Here is a 24,450-nt window from a genome sequence, read left to right on the forward strand (position 1 = left end):
AAACATTTCTAGATTTTTTTACACTGCACTGATGAGGGAAAGTGGTGACTGCCCGGAGCGAGAAAGCGTCAAGCGTAAACGGCGCCGCATGAATGCGTGGTCCAAGGGGCTCGTGGTAAAGCGATAGAAGACACAGAAGGTAAATTATTCACCTTATTGACTGATATTGTGCATAAGGCCCTTTTAGGCATAGAATAGCACAGCGTGCGCAGCCGAATGCGCAAACGCTCACGAAACGAATTGCTCGTAGATATCTATCTCTATCGCTCTTGCGTATTGGCGCGACAGAGCCAGACTACCTTTCGCTGCGTTTCGTTTTCGTTTCGCGTCATAGAAATGCCATTCGACTACGGGGCCAGATGTCCTTCGTCGACACGTGTTTTAGCGCTTTTTTCCATTTATTCATGACAATGGATTATAGAAATCAATATTTTTTCCAGACCTTCAAAGAAACTGTAATGATAACCGACGAGGAGAGTAAAGAGAACAAGCCGATCACATCAACGCCGATGACGAACGGTGCGTCGACGTCAGGTTCTGACGATGATGCGCCGCTGAGGCGGCCACGGGACGACTCCGTGTTCAATCTGTCTGCGCAGGGCGTTCACAACCACGTGCTAGAGAGGTGAGCCTATAGTTGCACCCTTAAATAGTGTATACATAGATGAGCGTAGACAGTGTACTTATAGATATTAGATACTAGTATAGATAGTAGTGTACTTATGATAAATAAATGATAAATGATAGATAATCATGATCAGACGACGAGCTGCGAGCGACAAGCCCCGGGACGACACTGTGTTCATTCTGTCTCCGCAGGGTGTTCATAGCCACGTGTTAGAGGTTGAATACTCATACCCTGGGAACTTAAAACTTGCATAGAAGCGTAGACAGTTCGGATCAGTCGACGCAACTCAAATATAATCCTTCGCTTGCATAGGACTTAAACGTGAGCATTTGAAAAAAATAATCTGTCTTGTCGCACACATTTTAAAGTGCAAACTTTGAATTTATTTTGGCTTGTTCTGTAATCAAGTAATAACGATTATATTATTTTCCAGTCCGGCAAAGTCAACAGAGAAAGTGACTTCAAAATCATCACCAAAGAAAAGAAATTCGGGGCACGAGACTTCGAGTAGAGGTAATCATCATTTTATGACCTTTGTTCCTCTTCTTTTGGTTTTATCTAATTTTTGACTTTGCTCTCACATAACATTTACCTTTGCTGGAAAAGTCGTCACAGAGTAAACAATCTCTTGTCTTACGTATATAGCTCGACTCGTATTCATTTTGGTTTACCACGCTTGTAGACGGTATTTCTTTATTATTATTTTTTATTATTATTTAATAAGCAGGCAGGCAGTTAAAGAACTGATATAGCCTGTATCCAGTGATTATTGTGACAGTAATCATAGCCGAGTTGTAGATGTGATGTGCTTGTCTAGTCTATTTTTGAAACTGATTCACATTTTGTGCTGAGACCACGTCTTCTGGGAGTTTGTTCCAAGATCTCACTACTCGATTGCTCAAAAAGTGTTTATAAGGGTTATAGACGGTTTTCTCACCGTTTACTCTATTGAACGATTTGAACGGTCTACAATTTGGACTTTGTCGAATAAGTAATTACCTAAATATACATTTATTTCAGACGCGGACAAAGTACTGATAAACAAGACTGAATTAGATAACCTCCTATATAAGAACGCGAAGTCGCTCCGGCTGATCGGGCTCTGCGCACTTCTCGACTTGCACGCGCAGCTGTCGTCCGTCGTTCGCCGCTACATAGACCGCGCGGACCGCTCCAAGCTGCCGGCCGACTTGCAGGCCGTGGTCGCGCGGTACGTGCACATAGCGAGGAAGTGAGCCGTCGGGTTCTGTTGCTGGTTGTGTGAGTGACTTTTTGAATAGAAAATGCAGTGGCGTGCAGCGTAACGTCGAGCGTCAAATTGCGTTTGAGCAGCGTTTTAGACCGTCTTTAACCTTTTGAACGTTCTGACCCATACATAAAAACATTAAACCCTATGTTACCGGGCGCAAGCGAGGTGGTGGTATGACTTGAAAGTGGACACTGCAGCTATAATTGCTAGCTGCTGTGAGCACGACTAGTAACGACACTAAACACTAAAGGCATTCTTGTTCTTGGCGTTCAAAATGTTAAGAGCCGCTCCCGAGCATCCGCTAGCCTGTTCGCATGCCCTTGGGTTGGGGTTGGTTCGCTTGCTAAGCCTCAGCGTCGAGCGTCAGTGGAAGCGTTCACTTGGTTAATGTTGACGCCTCGCGCTTGAGCGCCTGTTTAATATTGCGCTAACGATGTCATCGATTCGTGTGATATGGTGTGTATACTCAACAGTGTTAGCAAAATTAAAGTGATTGGAAAATCGTATTATAATGTAAAATTTGTCATTTGCCGCGTGGTTATTTTCAGTGCGACGTGCGTTATGTCAGTTCAGTGGTATTTGAAAAGAAACCTGTGTTTTGCTTCCGCAAACTTAGGTTCGCCAGTATGAATAATCAAACGATTATTACATGAAAGGAAGGATTGGTAACATTTTCATGAATATTAGGCAGTTAATTTCAATGTTAGTGGTCATACATACACATGACATACAAAAGAACACCGTAATAACCGAAAATTTAACTTTGGAACTTTGTACCAAAGTACACATGAGCGTGCAGTTATAACTATCAAATATAAGTTGTATGTATGTATGTGAAGTATTTCAAAATTTCACTGCCATTTGAATTTAATATTTTTAAGACGAATGCCACGCTTTAAAGTCACATGTAATTGTAAATATTAAAATTATACCTATGCCTTATTTTAGACATTGGGTTGAATTTAGAACTTCAAATTCTGCGGTGATTATCAATTTATCACCCTTCATTAAAAGGTCTTTTAACACAATAATGGCAACAGGACTGAGCATTTTTTAGGAAACGAACTTTAATATGTACGTAAGAGTTTATATCGAATGTCATTGAGGTTGTAATTTATTGGAGCCGTAAGGTTGTCGAAGAATATAAGGGTGATTCTCTGTAAGGATGTTCAACAAACAGTCCCCTGGCAATGATTTTTTGAAATATTTATTAATGAAATCCTAAATAGTTAGTATAATTTAATAAAACCCATTTGCCTTAATTAAATTATACAAACTATTTCTGATTTTATAAATAAATATTTTATAAAATCATTGCCAGGGGACTGTTTGTTGAACATCCTTACAGAGAATCACCCATAAAAATGTTTGCTGTAAGCGTTTGTCGAGTTTCATTCACGTTACATTCCGTGAATATGGTCACTGCTTGAGTTATTATGCTAGAGTACATCCATGTGTTGTCCCTTTCTTAATTTTTAATTAGAAAAGACAGCCTGTGGTAAACTTAGCATAGTAACATTTCTGATTGAATTGATTGCAAAGTAAAAATCAAAATTGACAGCCAAGAACCAAGAGGACGTAATAAATCGTGTCTTTGGCGTCAGGAAAGCTTATAAGCGCTATGGCGTATGTCGCCAAAGTCACTTTCAACGTTTCCTAAGGGCGTAGTGTACTAGTTGGATAACCTTTATCGCATCGCTGCATCCCATTACAAATAGTGCGAAAAGGACGGCCTGACGTTATATCTTTATCACGCGACCGTGCTTGCCTGCCAGAACGGTTTGTATTTGTTAGCCAGTGTCAGAGACATTGGCGTTTGCATGGCGTTTTTATATTTGACAGATGGCGTTCAAAAGAATCTTTCTATCAATTTGGTCAGAGTTGTGCAGTATATATCTTAAATTATAAACACTGCCTAAAGCACTATTTAAGTATAATTGTAAGTGTTATATACGACTTTTAAGGCGTTTGACTAACCATTCCTAAATAGCCAAATTGTATACACGGTGGAAATTATAGATACACTTTATAAAATGTGAAATTGAAATGATAAGCTCACAATTGTGTTACATTATAGTTCCTGCTAAAGTAATTAACAAGATGGTAGGTTGAAAGTGTAAGGTTGGTGACAAGTTATGAGTTGAAATACCGCTTTTTACGTAAATTAGAAATGGTATTGAAAGAGTTTTAAAAATTGTACTTTATTTTACTAAAATACAAAGATACAAAATACTGGGGACGCTATTGCACAACACCCTGCATTTTATGATTAAGCACTGAGACTTGGCACAGGTTGTTCCTTGGGTGGCCCTGAGTAGATAAAGATCGGGAGGCATCGAGAGCCCCCCTTAATTTAGGAGGGAAGAGGGGGGGAAGCCTGGCGCCGCCGCGCTTCCTTTGAAACCATATTTCTCTAAAACTATACAAAATAGGGCATGCGATATATCATTTTCGGATAAATGAAGGACGAGGAATTCATTTTTGGAACAAAAAAATGTATTTAAGAACAAAAATACAAAATAAAATGGGAAAATCTGAAAACGAGAATTTTTTTTATATATATTATTGCACATTTTATGAAAACTGTAATGGTTTTTTCTAAATAAAAAATATTATTTAATAGCTACATTTATCTAGTTTTAGAAAATGTATAATTTGTTATAGAAATATATTATAGGACGAGTGATAAAAAATAATTTACATCGCCCGATAGGGTGATTTGAATGCTCATTTCAATAAGTTTTGTCAACGATTTCAGGTATAATCACTATTTTTAAGTTTTTTAACACACGAAAGCCGTATAATCATTGTAGTTTATGGCTATTTTAGTGATTAATGTACTTAAAATAAAAAAAAATACAAAAATTTTAAAAAATATTAAAAATGTGATAATTTTTTTTAACATTATCCTATTTTGTTCTTTCTACACAATATATATCTAAAAGCAATAAATATCAATAAAAAGCCACATTTATACAGTTTATAAAAATATATAGTTTGTTATATAAATATATTACGAAACGCGAGATAAAAAATAATGAAAATGAAAATTTTAATGTACGGGTCAGCTTGCATTATTCGATGAGGTGAGGTAAAGGTACTACCCGCTATGCAGTGGAGTTCGTCTAGTAATACAGAAATATACTTATTCTAATAACGTTTACACATGTAGGTATATCGCGACCCAGTACAGAAAATTGTAAAAGTCCTATAATATAGTTTATTTTGATTGTAAAATAAAATTGCATGTGACTTATATTGCAAAAAAAATGTCTTAATCACGTTCTCCTCTCCTAAAGCAGTTCTGCATGCATAGGCTTGAAGATTTTTTAGTTTACTAGCAGAATTTAGTTACTTCCTTTGGGCACCCTTAAATCGGTTTTACCCATCCATAAAAGATAAAATAAAAATCGTCATATTCTTCCTTTCAGTATCAATGATAGTTAGTTATTGCGCAATAGTGCCATAAAAAATAAACTAGATTCGTATTAGCATTAAACATTAATGATTTTTGAACTAAGACATTGTACAAAGGAGAACCTCAAAAAATGGTCTGACTAGACGAAAACATATGTATCGGGGCTAGTACTCAAGGCTCTCAAAAAGTGTAGCTATTTTGAGTTATTCAAATAAAACAACATGAATAGTCTGAATTTAATTATGTATATATCACAACATCCACTGCATAAGCACATCAGCTCCGAACATTTAATTTAAAAAGTCTTTTTTTACGGTTGCACCTTACGCGGCACTGTTTTTTATTACACCTGCATCCGACAATTTCGAGGCATGTTTCTGCAGCAACAGGCAACGTTGCGGGCAAGTAGGCTCCCAAATCCCAATTGTTACAGACTTTCGTCCAGCCACAAGTAGCAAATAATGGCAAATTTTGAATTAGGTTTAGTTGACCCCATAAATGGACACCTTGATATACCTATAACCCTTACAAAAATGGTGCAAGGCAGCTTTTGTCGGTGAAATGCTGTTAATTTGGCGGTCTTTTTTGGTTAATAACTATTTTCGGCACTCGTTAACCAAAGTACAGGACGCAGATCTGGAATAATAAATATGTCAAGTAAGAATTATCCATAAATTATGCAAATCATATAGATAGTCTATTTCACAAGATGTATTAGGATCAGATGTATATATCTGACCTATCATATCAATCGATCATTTCATGTAATATAAATAGTTAAATTCAGACTATATAGGAGTAATTATGTTGTTTAATTTGAATTACTCTAAATAACTACACTTTTTGAGAGCTTTGAGTACCTTTACCTCACCTCATCGAATCATACAAGCTGACCCGTAGCGTACATCAAGATCGCCCTGCCACGTCACTTTCATTATTTTTTATCTCGCGTTTCGTAATATATTTATATAACAAACTATATATTTTTATAAACTACATAAATGTGGCTTTTTATTCATATTTACTGCTTTTAGATATATATTGTATAGAAAGAACAAAATAGGATAATTAATGTTATAAAAGAGTTATCACATTTTTTTTTTAATTTTTGTATTTTTTTTATTTTAAGTACATTAATCACTAAAATAGCCATAAAATACAATGATTACGGCTTTCGTGTGTTAAAAATAGTGATTATACCTGAAATCATTGACAAAACTTATTGAAATGAGCATTCAAATCACCCTATCGGGCGATGTAAATTATTTTTTATCACTCGTCGTATAATATATTTCTACAACAAATTATACATTTTTTAAAACTAGATAAATGTAGCTATTAAATAATATTTTTTATTTAGAAAAAACCATTACAGTTTTCATAAAATGTGCAATAATATGTATAAAAAAAATCTCGTTTTCAGATTTTCCCATTTTATTTTGTATTTTTGTTCTAAAATACATTTTTTTTGTTCCAAAAATGAATTCCTCGTCCTTCATTTATCCGAAAATGATATATCGCATGCCCTATTTTGTATAGTTTTAGAGAAATATGGTTTCAAAGGAAGCGCGGAGGCGCCAGCCTTCCCCCCCTCCTCCCTCCTAAATTAATGGGGGCTCTCGATGCCTCCCGATCTTTATCTACTCAGGGCCACCCAATGAACAACTGTGCCAAGTCTCAGTGCTTAATCACAAAATGCAGGGTTCCCATACAAGACATAGCAATAGCGTCCCCAGTAAAATAAATGTAGTAGATAATAGATTTTTCTTGTATTTTCTCTGTGATGTTTGTATTCCCATGCCACGTCAGTCAACGTCAGATTTCTTGCTAAAGTTATATTTGAACTGATTGTAATACAGTTAATTGTGAGCTAATTATTTTAAGTCTTGAAGTGTACATGTTAAAAAGTATAAGGTCATCACAGTAAATGTAGCTAAAGCAGTATAATGATTATATTATAAAATGCAGATCCTTTGGGTTTGACTCTCGACTTAATTTCTTTTTCTTTTGTATTCATATTGAGGCCAGTCGTTTGCTGAACTGATAATTTGAACAATATTTATCTATAAATTGCTACTTTAGCTACATTATACTTTGATTTAGGATAGGTTGCGTCCAAGTAGTAGCCCCGTGGTCTGTGATATGTAGTGGAGTTGTAAGGTAATGTAATCCTACGATATTAACTGTAAGGGCTTTATCACACATACCGGTTTCAGTGACGAGCGTGCCCTAGACCGAGTGTTCAATACTCGCTTGGTACTCTCCACTGTACTCTGCACAGACAGGTATTGAGCCTCAAAAGCTGGCCAAAATCCATTTTTTTTATTTACGCCGTACCCCTTCTTAACCATTGTTTCTTAAAACTAGAATAACCCCTCCACCTAGTAAAAAAAAATACCACGTGCTAAAGTCATCTATCACCCGTGTAGGCTTAGTCGAAAATTACCGTTCGCCGAAAGCGTCTGCGTGATTGTTCGATGCACTCGAATTTCATTGTTTTCAAAAATTTGTTATTCCTTGATTGGCCCGTTTTGTGTTGGTTTCTAATATGGATTGCAAAGAACTAGGTATGTACTTTATTTAACACAAAATTTTACTTAAATATTAATTGATTTTCTTCATTAATACCCTTGAGAAGTGAGTACCGGGAAATTTTAAATAAAAAGATAAGTTTTTCAAGAACATTGGAATTTTTAATAAGTTACCAAGCATTATCCAGCTAACATTTGAATGACATGTTGAAGAATAGACTTTCCTTTATAATATAAAGTACAGAATAGCCACCCCAATGCACCCGCCTATTTTTGGTGATTTTTTTTCCGTAAGCACATTCGTTACTTGGTACATGAGATTTTACTTATTTTTACGTTTTTGTGTTTTAGGTTCTTCTGGAATCCGGGTATTATATAGGAATGATTTATTTGCTATTATTGAACGCTCAGACAGCTCAACTTTTAACAAAAAGTTGCAATTTTTGGAGCAAGTATTACTGAATCTATATACGGAAAATGACCACAATATTGCTGACATAAAGCTGAAACTGTCTCGCATCAAGCATTAGTTTAAACAAAAATGGACAGCTGCTCTTAATACAAGTGCCAGATTCCTAGATAGCAGCATCGAGTAGCTCAAAGGATGCATATCTCTACCAAAAGCAGGAGTCAGTTCTGGTCGTCCTGAAAAGACTTTCTTAGAGTTGAGCGACAGGAGCAAGAGACATAAAACAGAAATGTCCTGGAAGAAAGCTAATGTAAGCTTTGATGAAAATAACTAATAAAAGTTGAAATATAATATTTAATGTCTTTCAACTTTCAATTTGTCAACCAGGAACCGTTATAGTTTCGCCATGTCTGTCTGTCCGTCCGTCCGTCCGCGGATAATGTCAGTAACCGGTAGCACTAGAAAGCTGAAATTTGGTACCAATATATATATCAACCACGCCGGCAAAATGGTTAAATAAAAAGTGGAAAAAAATGTTTTATTAGGGTACCCCCCCTACATGTAAAGTGGGGGCTGATATTTTTTTTCATTCCAACCCCAACGTGTGATATATTGTTGGATAGGTATTTAAAAATGAATAAGGGTTTACTAAAATCGTTGTTTGGTAATATTAATATTTTCGGAAATAATCGCTCATAAAGGAAAAAAAAGTGTCCCCCCCCCCTCTAACTTTTGAACCATATGTGTAAAAAATATGAAAAAAATCACAAAAGTAGAACTTAATAAAAACTTTCTAGGAAAATTATTTTGAACTTGATAGGTTCAGTAGTTTTAAAAAAAAATACGGAAAACTACGGAACCCTACACTGAGCGTGGCCCGACACGCACTTGGCCGGTTTATTTTACCTTCTTGACCCTTAAATCTTAATAACAAATGGTTAGGAGGCCATTGGAACTTTAAAATAATTTTGGCCAACTTTTTGGGTCAAATACCAGTCTGTGCTCTGTATGTGTAACCAAGGCATAAATTGGTCCACGCATCGCAAGCCGCTTATTTATTGTCATTCGTTGTGTCCCCTTCCCAAATGTTACCCAGTATGTTAGGTTAGGTGTAGGTTTCATTGGACACGATGAATCAATGTACTGTCGGCATCAAGTATACGGTGAGTTGGTGACGTTGGAAGTGATGTAATATAACGGTATAAATACTTTTTCTATACAAACAAGTGTTTTCCATATATTTTACCGTCATTATTTGATGCTGACAAATGTAAAAAAAATGTGTTTTTATTTTTGACTACGTTACCGAATTACATAATATGCTGAGAAACGGTCAGAAGAAAAGTCATCATTTCATGGCCTCTTTTCATATTTTACTCCTCTATTACTTTGCTAGCATTTTTTAAATTGCACGATTGTATAGTCATTCATATAAATTAAGTTTGGTATCCTGTAATTTTTACAGTTTTGTTTGAAGTATGTGCGTCGAAATAATATCGAACAATTTGGCTTTTTAGGCAAATTATGCAGTAACATGATAATGTTTTAATTTAACGACCAAATAAATGTAGTAAAATTACGGTTTAAGTTTGGAATGTTTTTAATTATTTAGACTAACAAAAATTTGTTTTATGATTAACAATTAAATCTGATAGTTTAAGTGATTCAATTATTGCAGGAAATGTTTATGCTGTAATTTACTAAGGATGATTACACTATATTTAATTCTCTGAATCAATATTTTACTGTTATAAATAGTAGGAACAGCTGATAGTCTGTTTCGATTGCTTAATTTTTATTTTCGGTATGGACATCGTTTAAGAAACGTGTGTCCAACATATTGGGAATTTGATTAAAACATATCCTAGGGAAATTATCACGCATTAATATGAATTTGAGCTTAGTACAATAACACGATTTGTGTACGAATGGAAAATGTAAAAGGCTCATTTCATTTGATTTTCCATTGAAAGTTATTTCAAACTGTTAGTTAATTTTCTATAGTAACTACTTTCTTCTTTCTAGTATTAGGCCTCATTGGTCCGTGAAATTGATGAAAGTGCGTTAAAATATACTTTGAATTGTTTTGAATAGTGTATGATATTGAATGTGTAGTATGATAATTTAAATTAATTTTATTTATTGACTTATTTCATGTCTTATTATTGCAAGTCTAGGAATACTTCAAAATGTTAAATTGTATATAAATAGGCGTCAATATCTTGTAGCCCGCATGTTTGAAGACTGTTCTTCACCTTCATTTGATTTTATTTTCGTGGAATTATATGAAACCAAATTATAAAAAGTACTTAACTGATTATTTTGGTGGAATTGTAGATTATTTTTCTAAACTTGTTTATGATTTAACACAACAGTATTTTGCTCTTCAACCTTCATAATTTGAATCATACTAAAACTATCCTAGTTAACGATTAGACTGGGGAATGCCCAAACTGTTTTTTTTCTTCAGCATTTAAAAATATATCGCCGCCATAAATACTTTCATGTCACTTATTTTGTACAGCCTTCTTCTCTCATCTGCCGATGAATGCATTGACTTTTGCAGCGTTAACCTAACTTTATGTTACAGAATACTGTTGTGCCACTTAGGGCCGGTTGCATCAAACCCTCTGTCACCGTTAAAGCGTTCGTAAAATTTTATTGTATGGGAAGTTCCATAGACGTCTGCTGCGTGACGATGATGTGTCTGTCAAATGTGGTTGATGCAACTGGCCCTTAATATGAGTTATCTCTCAATTATCTATAACACAGTGTGATAATGAAGGAATAAACGCAACAATATGTAGCGAAATACAAAAAATAGTTACCTCATTCCGATTAGGAATAAAATACATTATAATAGAATGATACGAATACAGGAACTGGCCATAGACTATTTAACTTTTCTGAATCTCATATGGAGCTGTCAAAGTAGTCTTCTTTTTATGTAATCGACTCATATCTTATTGAGTTTTTGATTATGTATTAATGGTCATAATAAGAAACAAATGATTGACATTAAAAACACCCATCTTTTTTTAAATGTTAATGACGAAGTTAATCCTTGTGTGAAAGTATGTGGGTTATTATACGATAGATTCGGTAGTCATCTATGCGAGACGTTGGCGTCTACGTTGTCTTCTATGCATAACTACCGGCCATGAGGTTAACAATCGTTCAAGTTTGTAATAGCATATTAATTATCGTTCAATGGTGTATTTTTTTGACAGCTTCATATGAAAAGTATGGCGTCGCCTTCAGATTCTTCCTACATTTGGCGCCATATTCACTGCATATTATTTTGAAGCTTGCATTTGCTCAAGTGCGGGTGCATTGGCACTCTGTATCCACCGCTAGTGTTAATTTTGTATGTATAAATTATATTAATGATACTGTGAATAAAAGGGTACGATTTCATGTGATATAGAAATTCGATGTTTTATTTTTGCCTTCATCATCATCGGTCACTGCGCCTCTGACCATTTTTGCAACGCTATATCGTGAATAGTTAAGCCATTGGACGGCATTTCCGTCGACCGTCGTCCATAATATCTATCTACACCTTGGCAAAAAGAGTAGAAATATAACTAATTTCTTTTATCATAGCAGCAACACTTAACTGTTCTCAGAGAAAAGTGTCAAAATAATTGCCATACGCAAAACGGTTTATATAGACAGACGGTGGCGCCCTTCTTATTTTCTCCTATCCTACCTATCACCGTGCGCCTCGCATAAGTACCTAGCACGTATCACTGTGTGGGATCTCTGGAGATGGGACCAGGCCATCGGCTCAACTACACTTTCTTTTTAATTCTATATTAAACACCTTACATTTGTTCATACACCACAGTGGCATGAAACCCTATCAGGTTTGTGTCGACACTCGATTCGTGGATACATTTTACATTTAATTTGCTGTGATACATAGGATAAAAATTACTTGCCTCCTATGTTCCAGGTTTTCAAGCCACATTTGTTACCTTGCCTTACTATAAGACATCGTATTGCAGCACGTAGCTCGCCGTGGTACCAACTGAATGCTCGCTCGACGTGGTAAATTTATATTTCTCTATTTTTGCGTTTATTATACATTTCCATTCAGTCGACCGATCAAATGTCGGATGGTACTGAAACTCGCATTCGAGATCTAATACTGACTAAATAAGCCGAACAAAGGGTTGCCTGGGCCAATTTTTTCAAAGTTGTCCACCCCACTTTTTTTTTACACGAGTATTTTTTACGCGATTCATGCTCAGAATCGCGAGGTCTTTCGACCCTGATAGGAGAAAAAAAAATGTCCCAAGATTTCCATACATTTTCCATTCCGTTACCGCCATACGAATTTCCAAATCCAAAAAAGTGGGGTGGACAACTTAAAAAAAATGGCCCTTATTGTCATAATCATCGGTTTTATAAAGAGTAATGTGTTTGACATACATACTATATATTACTTATATATCCCATAATATGGTTTTGTATTATCATTTAATAATCAAGATAACATTTTGTCATTATTTGAATTTGACCATAATTTTGTATCTCAGGCTAGGAGGATCTCTGGCGTCTTGAAAATAAACAACGAAGTGGGATTTAATATTTTTATTTTTTACAATTTATTTACGTCGGTGATCGTAAACCAATTTTACTACAACGCTCCATCATTTCAATTTAAATTACACGATAGAATGATACTAGAACATAAATATTTTTTCGTATTATTTAAGATCAAATAGATAATCTTTTTTACACCCTAATGTAACGATATCATTTAATTTAATTTGTCATTATATTAAGAAAAAATACAACAAATTAAATTACTCAAGTAATAATTAATTATAATCTTTATCGGAGAGAACAATTATCTAAAAGCTAAATCATTGCAATTACAATTTATAAATACTCGTAACAAAAATGAAGGAACTAAATATTTGAATCTACTAAATTAACACAATCACATGTTTATCAACTAAACATAAGTATTTACGTCATTATATATTAATTCTTTACGTCCTTACATTTGGCTCCTGGGTGAATACTCTGTACATCGTTTACTGAAACTGTGCCTTAAAATATACAATTTAGATGAAGTGCTAAGACGGAGGTTAACGTAGTTAGAAGGAACTCGTAACCAAGTTGTAGCTCAGGGCTCCGGAGCCAGTTAGCGGAGCGGAGCTCGGCACTCGTCGAAACAATTACTCAACCACAGTACGTATCATTAACAAATAACAAAACTTAATTAAAACGCCTCAATTAAAAACTTTAACAAAATCACTCTTAATACTGCTGAATTTGTACGAATTAGGTATATCGTCCGACAACACAATGTACAACCACAAGTCGCAACACAAATTAAATAAAATCAGCTCGACAAATGTTTGTCACAGTAAACATTCGTCACGCAAACATTTCATGAACAAATCAAATATAAAATCACTCATCCGTGAAGCTGTATTAAAATTGTGCTGTGAAAATTTTAAAATTATTGATGTCGTTGAATTTGATTATTTGGCACAATAATGTAACTTTCACACGATCCCGAGTCTTTGCTAAACATTAATCCATGACAGCGACTTATTTCATTAACCTTACTTTACATTTACAAATTATTACATGTGATCAAGCGCTCGGAGACGAAATCGGTAACATTAGTAAGCTAAAAAGGAAATATTAAAGCAATAGAATTCTGATCTGTAAAACTATAGTACATATTCAAATATATAATGTAATTCGTTTATAATTATATAAAATCCCTGTAACGATAATATTGTTATATGACGTGACACTAGTAGTGCACCTACGGTATGCTGAGAGCTGCGGAGTAACTGTGATTATGTCATTTACAGTCGTTATATAAAATAGAGTCGTAAATAGTGTTCAGTCTTGTCGGTAGAGGGTGCGGCGGCGCCCTCGCTGCTTCAACGGAGAACTAGTCCAATATCTACACAACGCAATGTACATGTGGGTGTCGACCATTCTCAACGGAACAATAAGAATTAGGTACAGAAATAAACCGTATATACACAAGTCTATCTAATCACGTGGTAAATCTATTTATGAAATCATCGGTATACAATTATCTAAAGCCAGGTAGGACCGAGTCTTGTTTAATTCTAACTTCATTATTACATATTCACTAAAATCTTGAGAAGCTCCTTTTGATTTGAACATTGAGTGCAGATACCTTTATTTGTCTAACCTGGCGCGCGCGGTTCCACGGCACTGCTCCCGGGCCTATACTATAACACAGCGTACTCGAGACCCGCGTCGTGCATGAAGGGCCGCGCGGCGAGCAGCGGGCGGAACCCGGCCGGCGCGAACCGATCACTGTAGTCACTTCACTAATACTACAACAATTACAAATACACTACTATTTACCATTTTAGACACCGAATGTCTCCTCATTAGTTGCTAATTTAATTTTATATCCCATTAATTTATCAATTAATATTTACATTTAAAATTGTTTATCATCGAATATAACTATTATTACGAAATATTTTACAAACTTTGGTGAATTGCAGAAGAACTCGCACAAACATAATATCTACAGGACACGTCTAGGGCAAGAATGGAACGGTTCTTTAAAATAATAATAATATAGGTAACGTATAGGATTCACCGTAAGTAACAGTGCGAAAACGCAGGAGCGAACAACGCAAATGGAATGAGAACGGAATGTAACAAACAGAGAGCTCCGCGGCCGCGGTCACTAACGATAACAATCACAACACCTTTCATACTTATTGCACTCCTTCGGAATAATAAATTATCGCCTATCACTTATACGCGATCTCATATACATTTACAATATTAACACATCTTTAAATATAAATTTAACTAATTTAAATGTGGACGTCGCTCGCCGCGAGCTCCGGAATGTTTCCAGAATACTAGAAGACCTCGTCGCGGCGCTCGAGACCGAAACCGTCAGTGCCAAGATTAAGAACTGACTGTTTTAAAAGCTGAATAAAATGTTTAATGTCTAAAGTAGATCGGAATAATAGCTGCAACAAAACAGATTACAACTTTTAAAACAGCCGTGTTTCAGCAAAGGCACTACGTTTCAGACTCGCGCGGGAGTCGAGATCAGAACACGTCAGACGTAAAATTAAGGTACGTTGCTACGGTGAACTAAAGAGGGCGCCTAGTCCTGCCCGTTGTGGTGTAGCAGCGCGCGGTTGTCGGGCGGGTGCGGCGCGTGCGGCGCGCGGTACGACTCGCCCTCCTCGTTCTCAGAGTTCTCTTTGGAGCGGTCGCTCTTGCAGTCCTCTTCCTTAGCTACGGCGGCGAGCGAGTCTAGAGCCATCGGCATCGCCTGGTATAGCTCGCGCGCCTTGTCTCCCGGCGGCAGCAGGTGTAGCATGTTCAGCGGCATCGGGAACCCGGGAGGAAACTCGGGATAAAACCCTTGCGTGAACGGATTGAACATGGGACTTGAAGCGATGTCGGGTTCTGAGCTGGCCGGCCTCTGTCCGCCGCCCCCTCCTCCGTGCTCGTCTTTATCGTGATGTTTTCCTGGTGGGTGGTTGTTGTTGTTGTTGCCGGAGTGCATCCCGAGTCCGTCGAGCGGTCCTCCGATGCAATCCTTACGTAATTGTTCAAGCTTTAGACTCTTCCCATATTTCCCGCGCACATACATCAGTAATGAATTGTACGGAATGCCGAAGATCCTCGACGCTTGACTGGTCGTCATCTTCTTGTTCCACACGTGTTGCAAAGCCTCTGTCAGTTCCGCGTTGGTCCATGATCGAGGTGGCCCGCCGCGCGGCGCGCTGTGTTGGCCTTTCGGTCGCCCTGAAACAACAAATAGTTTAATCGACAGGAAAAACAAAACGTTCCGGTAATTAGGGGTGATTTGTGAACGGTGCAGCGGGGGCACGACACATGACGTGCGCGGTGCAGGCTACTATCTAATAACCGTATTTTGGCGGAGCAATAACTCCGCGACACACGGCCAATGAGCGGGTTGCCACACGGCGGGTTGTCATTAATTTGTCGCCGCACGCGACTATTACAACCGAGTCGGTTTTGTCAAAAAGAAAAGCGGACATGCATATGCGCGATGTCGCCCGCGTAACTTTATGCTTTTATAATTCCCGCGGAGCACGTTAACTCGATTCCGATCAGATAATCGAGTCGGATTACAACCGGAATGATAAATTTATTATGGAAATTAGTTTTTATTTTAATAGAGGTTCGAGGTCACGCGATGGCAAATTAAAGAAGGTTAAAGTCGTCGCACACGGGGACTGCAGTATATTTTGAAAAGTCGCTGAAATTGTACCGACTGTGGCAAATGTTACATACTTCTAACTTTTCAAATGCTCCGTTACTCAGATAAATATCCCGTTGGCTTCTTTGGCCTTTAATTTTTCTAACAAATTCATAAAGTTACTGTAACCATTTGAAATTACAAAATTATCTAAAATAGTCATGTTTCGTAGATCTGCTCATCAAAACACATATGACAGTCCAACCCATTGTTTCAGCGATACTGCCTCGCTTTGTCAAAACGCGTTACAAAAAGCCCTGTGTGCGCTTCAGTTCTGCGTCGCATGCATGTAGATGAAATGGGCGTCGATCGATCGCTATTGTGGGACGTGCGAGACGAGAGCATTCATACGGTGGCCGCTGATACGTTATCAGATCGTCTTAATAAACAGCCCGGAGACAAAGCCGTGTGCGAACTTTGTGCATTATGCCTGCATGCTTTGTTTGCTGCAGGCGGCCGTGCGCCGAGTAATCTCGAGATGTCGAGATGGAGATTTGTTTAATGTTTCGTTATTTGATGTTTATTCTAGACTAGAATTTATGAATGAACTTATGTAGCACCATCTAAGGTATAGGCTTTTTATAGGTGTGCAAAAGGAACTCCTCCACGCTTAAATTGACTGATTAAAATGTAAAGTTTGAAGCTCGGGTAAGGATAGGACACTTTTTATCAATCTTATATCGGCTTGTGCAGATGGTGATGCGGACAGAAACATATTATAGGTATAATAAATTGATTCTTATGCGCAGAAGCAAGTTTGCCTTTTTTTATGGGATAGGAGGCAAACGAGCAGACAGGTCGCCTGATGGTAATCGATCACTGCCGCCCATGGACACCCGAAACACCAGAAGTGTTGGAGGTAATGATGTGCAAGTTGCGGAAACTTTCCAAAAAAATCTTAATTTCTTGAAAAATTCAAGAAACTTTCACGAAAAATAAAGGGAATTTAAATTTATGAAATGGAAAGTTTCCATCCATACAAAGTGTGGAAAGTTTCCGAAGTTTTCCTATGGGAAAATTTCAGAATTTTGGAAACTTTCCGTCGGCACATCAGTCGTTGGAGGTGCGTTGCCGGCCTTTAAGATGAGTGTACGCTCTTTTCTTTGCCTATATTTTGTATTCGAGTCCATCCAATTAAGGTATGTAATAAGTCCTGGTTCATATCTTGTCTATTCATTTATACGGCTCAACAAACGCTTCCGCCATTTTGCTTCTTTGTAACTTTTGACACTATCTACTATTTATTGGCCGATTTGAAAATTGACGTGAAAGGTGTACAGAATAGCACTCACATTTCTTTTTAAGGCACTGGTCCCACCGCGAGCTAGTAAGCTATGAGCTATCGGCTATAAAAACGAACAAAAAATAAGCATTCCCGTGCGAATAAAAGAGACACGGCGATTTTGATAGCTCACCGCTGGGCGAGTAACTATAAACATCGCCGTGTCTCTTTTATTTGCACGGGAGCGACTATCGTTTGCTCGTTTTTATAGCCGATAGCTCATAGCTTACTAGCTCGCGGTGGGACCAGTGCCTAACGTTGGTAAAGAGTTGTGCGTCCAGCGACGGCACGCGGTGCTCCACATTAAACAGGGGGTACGGTACATCTTGTCTTTATATCTATTTCCTACTGTAGGTACACGCCTGTTGCGATGTCATGTGTCATGCCTACTCGTGAGATTTGTAAATTGACGTGAAAGGTGTACAGAATAGCACTCACATTTCTTTTTATCGTTGGTAAAGAGTTCGTCGGGTTCGTCCAGCGACGGTACGCGGTGCTCCACATTAAACAGGGGGTACGGTACATCTTGTCTTTATATCTATTTCCTACTGTAGGTACACGCCTGTTGCGATGACCTGTGTCATGCCTACTCGTGAGATTTGTAAATTGCCGTGAAAGGTGTACAGAATAGCACTCACATTTCTTTTTAACGTTGGTAAAGAGTTGTGCGTCAAGCGGCGGCGCGCGGTGCTCCACGTCCATCAGGGGGTACATCTTGTCCATGCCGGGCGGGAACAGGCCCAGTGGAGAGTCGATGCCGAACACTGGAACAATAAGGACACAAGATTAATTTATTGGTATTAGCAAAGAGTATCGAGTATTATAGAGAGTTACTGTCGAAGTAAAATCTGTAATCACAGTGCATAGACTGCCATCTCTTGACACAGGCTTAAAACTTTTGAACCTCAGTTTTGACAATTCGGCCCATATTCTTAGCTTCATATGTTTTAAAATGTCAAATATTAACTGAGCGTACCCCAAAGGTAATTCCATCGGCCACCGTAGGTACCTTTTTCTGTATGGTACTGAGGTACGTTTTTTTCTTAGACTTTATCTGTTTATACGGAGTTATATAAGTCTTTGGTATTAGTTAAGTAGGTACTTAATTAATTAGGCCAGTTTTCGAATTTAAATTGTCGTTATTTATGAAAATCTATTTTAGAGTTGCAGAGATAACTTTTGGAATGCTTGTGCCTTTCAGGCGTCAGTGTTTGAAAGCGTTAAGTTGCAAAACCATCAGTTTGTGTTTTAAAGGTATATCAATACAGAACCTCGAATCTCTGAAATATGTTTTACTTGTTTATAAACAATAATTAATTAATGAATTAATAAACAATAATTAAACCACCCCCTTTCTTCCCGTGGGTGTCGTAGAAGGCGACTGTGGGATATGGGTTAAATTGTGGCGTAGGCGAGAGACTGGCAACCTGTCACTGCAATGTCACAGTTTCGTTTTCTGTCAACCCCTTATTTGCCAAGAGTGGTACTTCACTGATACTTCAGTAGTTTCATGTGCTCTGCCTACCCCTTCGTGGGATACAGGCGTGATTGTATGTATGTATGTAATTAATGAATACTTATTGGCGTGATTTATCAAAGTTCGGAACTTTAGAAACTACCTAACATTATACATATAGTGTTTGATTGGCTGACATGTAGTCATGAATCACTTTATCAAGATACCTACCCACTCGTACGTGATGTGTTTGTCAACAAGTGTGAGCAACATAATTATAGTATCAAGGCGGGGCTACAACAAATAGGTATGTATACCTACTTATCATAAGATTAGGCGTTCTACTTACAAGATACCTGATTCACAACCCTACCTGATACCTGATTTATGGGCGAATCAACTTTTTGACCGACATTTTTGGTGTCTCTGGCGTTACTCAAAATGTCTCTGGAGTTACCAAGAAATCGAACTTCTAATGAACAAAGTTTCAGTTTATTGGATTTAACAGTTAGGGTTATGTTTTAATATACAGGGTAAAGTGAAAAATACCAATAAAATTCATTATTTAAGGGTGAAATTTCACAACTATGTTAAGAATGTGCGGACAGATTTGAGTCGGTCAAAAAGTTGATTCGCCCTTATATAGTTAATACCCACACTATTACATAAACAGACAACATTAGTATTTGATTCGAGACAGTTTATATTAACTATTATTACGTAAAAGCTAATTCAAGACATTGGATAATAATACTTAATAAGTTCGCTTATCGACTTGCTAAATAAGCTTACTTTTAAATAAAGATAGCTGACAGAGATACCAGATGCCACCAACAATCGTTTAAGCTAAAAACATAAAAAAGTTTGCAACAAGTTTCTCTTACAGTTACAGCGTTCTAATCTTAACTAGAGATGCAAGAACTCAGGTACGATGATCTATTATTATCAATATATTGTAAAATTAGATAATATAATTATGATTACTTATTAGTTTACATCCTAAGATATGATCAAATAAATGGAAACGGCACGTAATTAGAACGCAAGGAATAGATATAAGTAGCTGAGCACAAGTAGTGAAAGGAGTTGGGCGAGTAACTCCGCTACTCGACGACAGATGGCGCTGCCAGTCGCGTTCGCTTTTTAAACGCCGTCCGCAATGAAAATGTATTTGAATATCAGCCGTAATAATACGGAAATATAGTTGAAAAAATATTGAACAAACATGTACTGAGCGTGCGTTTTATTCGCAATTAATTAAAATCTGAATCATCAATTAAAGCTGCGTCATGTCATTATTTTCACAAGTGTTGTTTGTCGATGAATGAATTATTAATATTATAACTTGATTTTTGCATTATTAACCGCAGTTAACAAGTTACGAGTAGATAAATACTTATGGCAAAATTGTTAAGTTCCATTCACTTCAATTTGTTAATTAGTACTAATTATCATGAGATAAAGATACAATTAATAAGTCCGAAGTTGTGTATCTAGGACAAATGCCATTTTAATTTCATGACATTAGATCTAATACAATTAATTAGACAAAAAATATTAATGAGCAATGTCTGACTCAACCCGTTTTTGGCGACAGATTAAACAGACATATTAACACAGACTAATTACAAAAATATGCACGAAAATAACTCATTCAGAGACATTACGCAATTGAACATTAATTATTAGTAGGTAAAGGCAGTTGAATTCCCAGAATTCGAGCAAGAAATGTTCGCAATGATAGCTATTATGTAAGTATAGATGTAGTGTGAAAAGATTTGCCTTCGAATTGTTACGGAAACGTACGAACGTGTCATGCTATGTCAGTCAGTGTCAGTACCTACAAGATGTACTGATATAGACTGAACTAGCATGACAAATACGAACTTATATTCTGCATAACAGAAAATACAGTTCCTACAAAATCGAAGTTCGACAGCAGTTTAGGGTCGACGAATCTTGTCCTTTTTAACCCCCGACGCAAAAACGACGGGGTGTTATAAGTTTGACGTGTCTGTCTGTCTGTGTGTCTGTCTGTGGCATCATAGCTCCCGAACGGATGAACCGATTTTGATTTAGTTTTTTTTGTCTGAAAGCTGAGTTAGTCGGGAGTGTTCTTAGCCATGTTTCATGAAAATCGGTCCACTATGTCGCGGTCGGGGGTTTTATCAAAATTTTAATTTTGTGCTTAATCTTTAATCTGTGGTAACGCACACACAAGTAATAATTGCTAGTAGCAATTACTTAGCCGAACGGAGCCGGAACATTCATAGTCAGTCATTCACTATTACGAAATATACACAAGAATACAAGATCCAATCTCAAGCACACAGTTTGATATAATAACCTAACCACAAAATTAAAATTTTGAAAAAACCTTCGACCGCGACATAGTGGATCGATTTTCATGAAACATGGCTAAGAACACTCCCGATTAGCTCAGCTTTCAAACAAAAAAAAAATCTAAATCGGTTCAACCGTTCGGGAGCTGCGATGCCACAGACAGACAGACAGACACACACACACACACACAGACAGACAGACAGACACGTCAAATTTATAACACCCCGTCGTATTTGCGTCGGGGGTTAAAAATTACACAATTTTAAGAAGTTCTGTTTACTAATCTAGCAAGTTAGCAACCAAACTAGATCTAAAATCGGTCACCAGTAACAGACTGACATTAGATAAAAACTTCTAAGGAAGCTCAATGAATTCACTATCTTTGTAAAGCTGCATACATAATTCCCGATATATTAAACGACTCATTGTGGTCGGGTGGTCTAGAGGTAAAGACGTTAGCCGCGTAAACCGAACACGGGTTCGATTCTTTCGCTTATGATTATGATATTTATTTTATACAATAGTCGAATACGTTTAGAATTATACTCATTTTAAAAAGTGCAAATTACTAAACAAAATTGATCTAAAATCCTTCACTAACAGTAACGGATATTAGATAAAAGCTCCAAAAGGAAGCCCAATGGATTCACGAGCTTTACAAAGCTGCATACATAATACCGGGTATATAAGACGATTCACTGCGGTCGGGTGGCGTAGTGGTGAAGATGTTAGCCGCGTAAGCTTTGAATTACATTTCATAAATTGGATTATTATTTTAAAAACTGCTAGTTACTAAACCAAACTGGTCTAAAATGTTTTACTAGCAGATATTAGACCAAAAGGAAGCCCAATGGATTCACGAGCTCTATAAAGCTGCATACATAATGCCGGGTATATTACGAGTAGACTGCGCGCCGAGCGAATTGAAATTACTCCCTGTTTCTTTTGCGAGCCAGCGGGAATATGCTTATGGGAATTGCGATTTCTATTCGTGTATGAAATAGTTCCGTCAATAGTCGATACAAAGAGAAACGAGTTTAATTACTGTCAAACAAAGAGGATCGAGTATTATAGAGTTACTGTCGAAGTAAAATGTAATCACAGTGCATAGCCTGCCATCTCTTGACACAGGCTTAAAACTTTTGAACCTCAGTTTTGACAATTTTTCCCATATTCAGCTTGATGTGTGTTAAAATGTCAAATATTAGCGCCATCAAGCTGAGCGTACCCCAAAGGTGTAACGCCATCTAGGCCACCGTAGCTTTTTCTCTAGGGCTTTGAGGTACGTTTTTTTCTTAGACTTTATCCGTCTATACAATGAGAGTCGAGTTTAATTCCTGACAAAGTAAAATGTGTAGTCACAGTGCATACGTTGCCATCTCTCGGCACAGGATTAAATCTTTTGAATTTGCATGCGATATCTCCAAGGTGTAAATTGGGCCCATAGCTAGGCCAATGTATGCAGTGCAGTATCCCATCGATTTTATAGTACTATTTATGTAAAAGTGGATTAGATTTACTTTCATGAACTTCAAGCGGAAACTGATGTTGACAAAGTAGGTATAATAACCAGTGATCAAACTCTTGGCATAATTTCCAAAAGCACAAGGTTCATGGTTACTAAAACATCGAACAAATGATGCCCAATTGGTCGATTTCTGATCACATCACATCCCCTAATCGATTCATGAGCCGAAAAGAGCGGAGGTCTATTATTGACTATCGAAAATAAAATTTTACCGCCCGATTCCAATGTGCTAAGACAGATCGATGCAGACATAGGTAACAGACGACGACTGTCTATGAAAATATTGACGGCTCGGGACAAATCTCACGCCAGTTCTATCGAGTTTTACCACCCTACCTACGGCGGAAACAAAGGCACATTCATAACAAATATGTATACGTAACAATATAGCTATGAATCAGCCCAAACAACCAGACCAAAGTAGGTTTAAAAATGAGACGAGTAGTAAACATATTAGTTATGAAACTGTGGGGTAGGGTATTTTTTTTTCAAATAAAGTAATAAGTTTCTTGACAATTCCGAGTGTCCCAAATGTTCCGAAAAATACAGGGAGATGGAGTGATTAAAAAAAACTTACCCTACTGAAGTATTTCTAAATTGCATTTTGTACAACCAATAATTAGTTCCCAAAAAACTACCAAACGTACTCAGACAATACATTTCTAGTAAAAGACATAACTCGAGCGCTAGATAGTCTGCAGATGTAAATAAGCCGAGGTGTCCTGCCGCTGAATCGATATCGCCGGCTAGGTTTATTACTATAGCTTTGTAACAGGTAGGGTTGCCAGACCGAATGGCACCAAAATAATGATAAAAGGACATTTTATCGGGATTTTGGAACTTGTGTCGGGAAGTGAAAAATAAAAATCAAATTAAACAATTTTTTTCTCGATATTTCCTTATTAAATGATATTTCCATCCCTTATTATCATAAATTGATAATGATAAACAATTTTAAAAAATGCATTTAGCATAAGTGTAACTTTTGATAAAACATTTTTGATTTTTTGTTATTTTCAAGCGCTGAAGCAGCAACGTTTCGTTTTCGTTTCATGTTCTTGCAAAGTAAAATTTCGGGATTTTTTTCATTTTGTAGGGAGTAGGAGGACATGATAAAAATCGGGAGAATCCCGTCAAATCCCGACCATGTGGCAACCCTAGTAACAGGTATGTCTGCGTTCGACAAACGCGGATATCTGTGCGAGATATATATCTATGCTTCGAAAGGGGTTTATTAAAAACGTAACAAACACTGTCATCGGTATATTGAAGGTAAAGTTACTGTTGAATAATTATCAGATAGAATCAAGATTAGATTCATATTCAGTACGGGA

The 24,450-nt window shown here is 37.0% G+C and overlaps 2 protein-coding genes across 4 annotated transcripts in view; one reads left to right on the top strand and one right to left on the bottom strand.

Moving 5' to 3' along the window:
• LOC125230947 (ATPase family AAA domain-containing protein 2-like) overlaps positions 1–3,018 on the top strand; it is a 39,770-nt gene extending 36,752 nt beyond the window's left edge. For all 3 annotated transcript variants that reach the window (XM_048136249.1, XM_048136250.1, XM_048136251.1), the window contains 3 exons: positions 441–625; positions 1,062–1,141; positions 1,649–3,018. In XM_048136249.1, coding sequence (XP_047992206.1) covers positions 441–625; positions 1,062–1,141; positions 1,649–1,863 — 480 coding nt within the window. In that variant the 3' untranslated portion in view covers positions 1,864–3,018. The remainder of the gene's footprint in view (positions 1–440; positions 626–1,061; positions 1,142–1,648) is intronic.
• A 9,801-nt stretch (positions 3,019–12,819) lies between these two features.
• LOC125231376 (protein jim lovell) overlaps positions 12,820–24,450 on the bottom strand; it is a 33,456-nt gene continuing 21,825 nt past the window's right edge. Inside the window, exons 4-5 of the mRNA XM_048136820.1 lie at positions 18,428–18,553; positions 12,820–16,029 (exon numbers count right to left, since the gene is read on the bottom strand). Coding sequence (XP_047992777.1) covers positions 15,380–16,029; positions 18,428–18,553 — 776 coding nt within the window. The 3' untranslated portion in view covers positions 12,820–15,379. The remainder of the gene's footprint in view (positions 16,030–18,427; positions 18,554–24,450) is intronic.

The sequence above is a fragment of the Leguminivora glycinivorella genome, chromosome 11 (genome assembly GCF_023078275.1).
Source record: "Leguminivora glycinivorella isolate SPB_JAAS2020 chromosome 11, LegGlyc_1.1, whole genome shotgun sequence".
NCBI lineage: Eukaryota > Metazoa > Arthropoda > Insecta > Lepidoptera > Tortricidae > Leguminivora > Leguminivora glycinivorella.